A 565-nucleotide genomic window follows, 5' to 3' on the forward strand; every position below is an offset into this window, starting at 1 on the left:
CCCCGAAAACCCCGCGGCCCCGTACCAGGTCCATGTGTTTGAGGCTGTCGAGCAGCTTGCAGTTGCGGTTCTTGAGGCGGTGCGCTTCGTCGATGATGACGCAGCGCCACTCGATCTCCCGCAGCTCGGGGCAATCCGACAGGATCATCTCGAAGGTGGTGATCAGCGCGTCGAATTTGTAGGCTCCGGGGATCAAGCGACCCTAAAAAGGCCCCAATTCAGCCCGGGGGATGGGGGTGGCGTGACCCCATAAGAGAACAAAAAATACTTGGGGTTTTTTTTTAGGGTTTCGGGTCCCCCTTGATCCCCATGGATGTCTTTAGGAATGCACAACGTTCTGCTTTTTGCTGTAGGGTTTGGAGTTCTCGTCCCCTCGCTGTCAAAGTTTAGGATGATTTAAAGGGTTTTTATATGGCCCGGAGTGAAAAAGGGATTTTTTTTTTTCTTTATAGGGCCTCTGGTCCATCTTCACCCCATTGCTGCCCTCCAGCTTTATGGGGATTCAGTGGGGTTTTCTGTAGGGTTCCGTGGTTCCTCCTCATCCCCTCGCTGCCCTCCAGCGTTA

The 565-nt window shown here is 53.6% G+C and overlaps 1 protein-coding gene across 1 annotated transcript in view; it reads right to left on the reverse strand.

Annotated features, from left to right (window-relative positions):
- LOC110391640 (chromodomain-helicase-DNA-binding protein 3-like) overlaps positions 1 to 565 on the reverse strand; it is a gene marked incomplete at its 3' end in the record, with an annotated part of 19972 nt that overhangs the window by 4231 nt on the left and 15176 nt on the right. Inside the window, 1 exon segment of the mRNA XM_021383593.1 lies at positions 26 to 202. Coding sequence (XP_021239268.1) covers positions 26 to 202 — 177 coding nt within the window.

The sequence above is a fragment of the Numida meleagris genome, unplaced genomic scaffold, assembly GCF_002078875.1.
Source record: "Numida meleagris isolate 19003 breed g44 Domestic line unplaced genomic scaffold, NumMel1.0 unplaced_Scaffold426, whole genome shotgun sequence".
NCBI lineage: Eukaryota > Metazoa > Chordata > Aves > Galliformes > Numididae > Numida > Numida meleagris.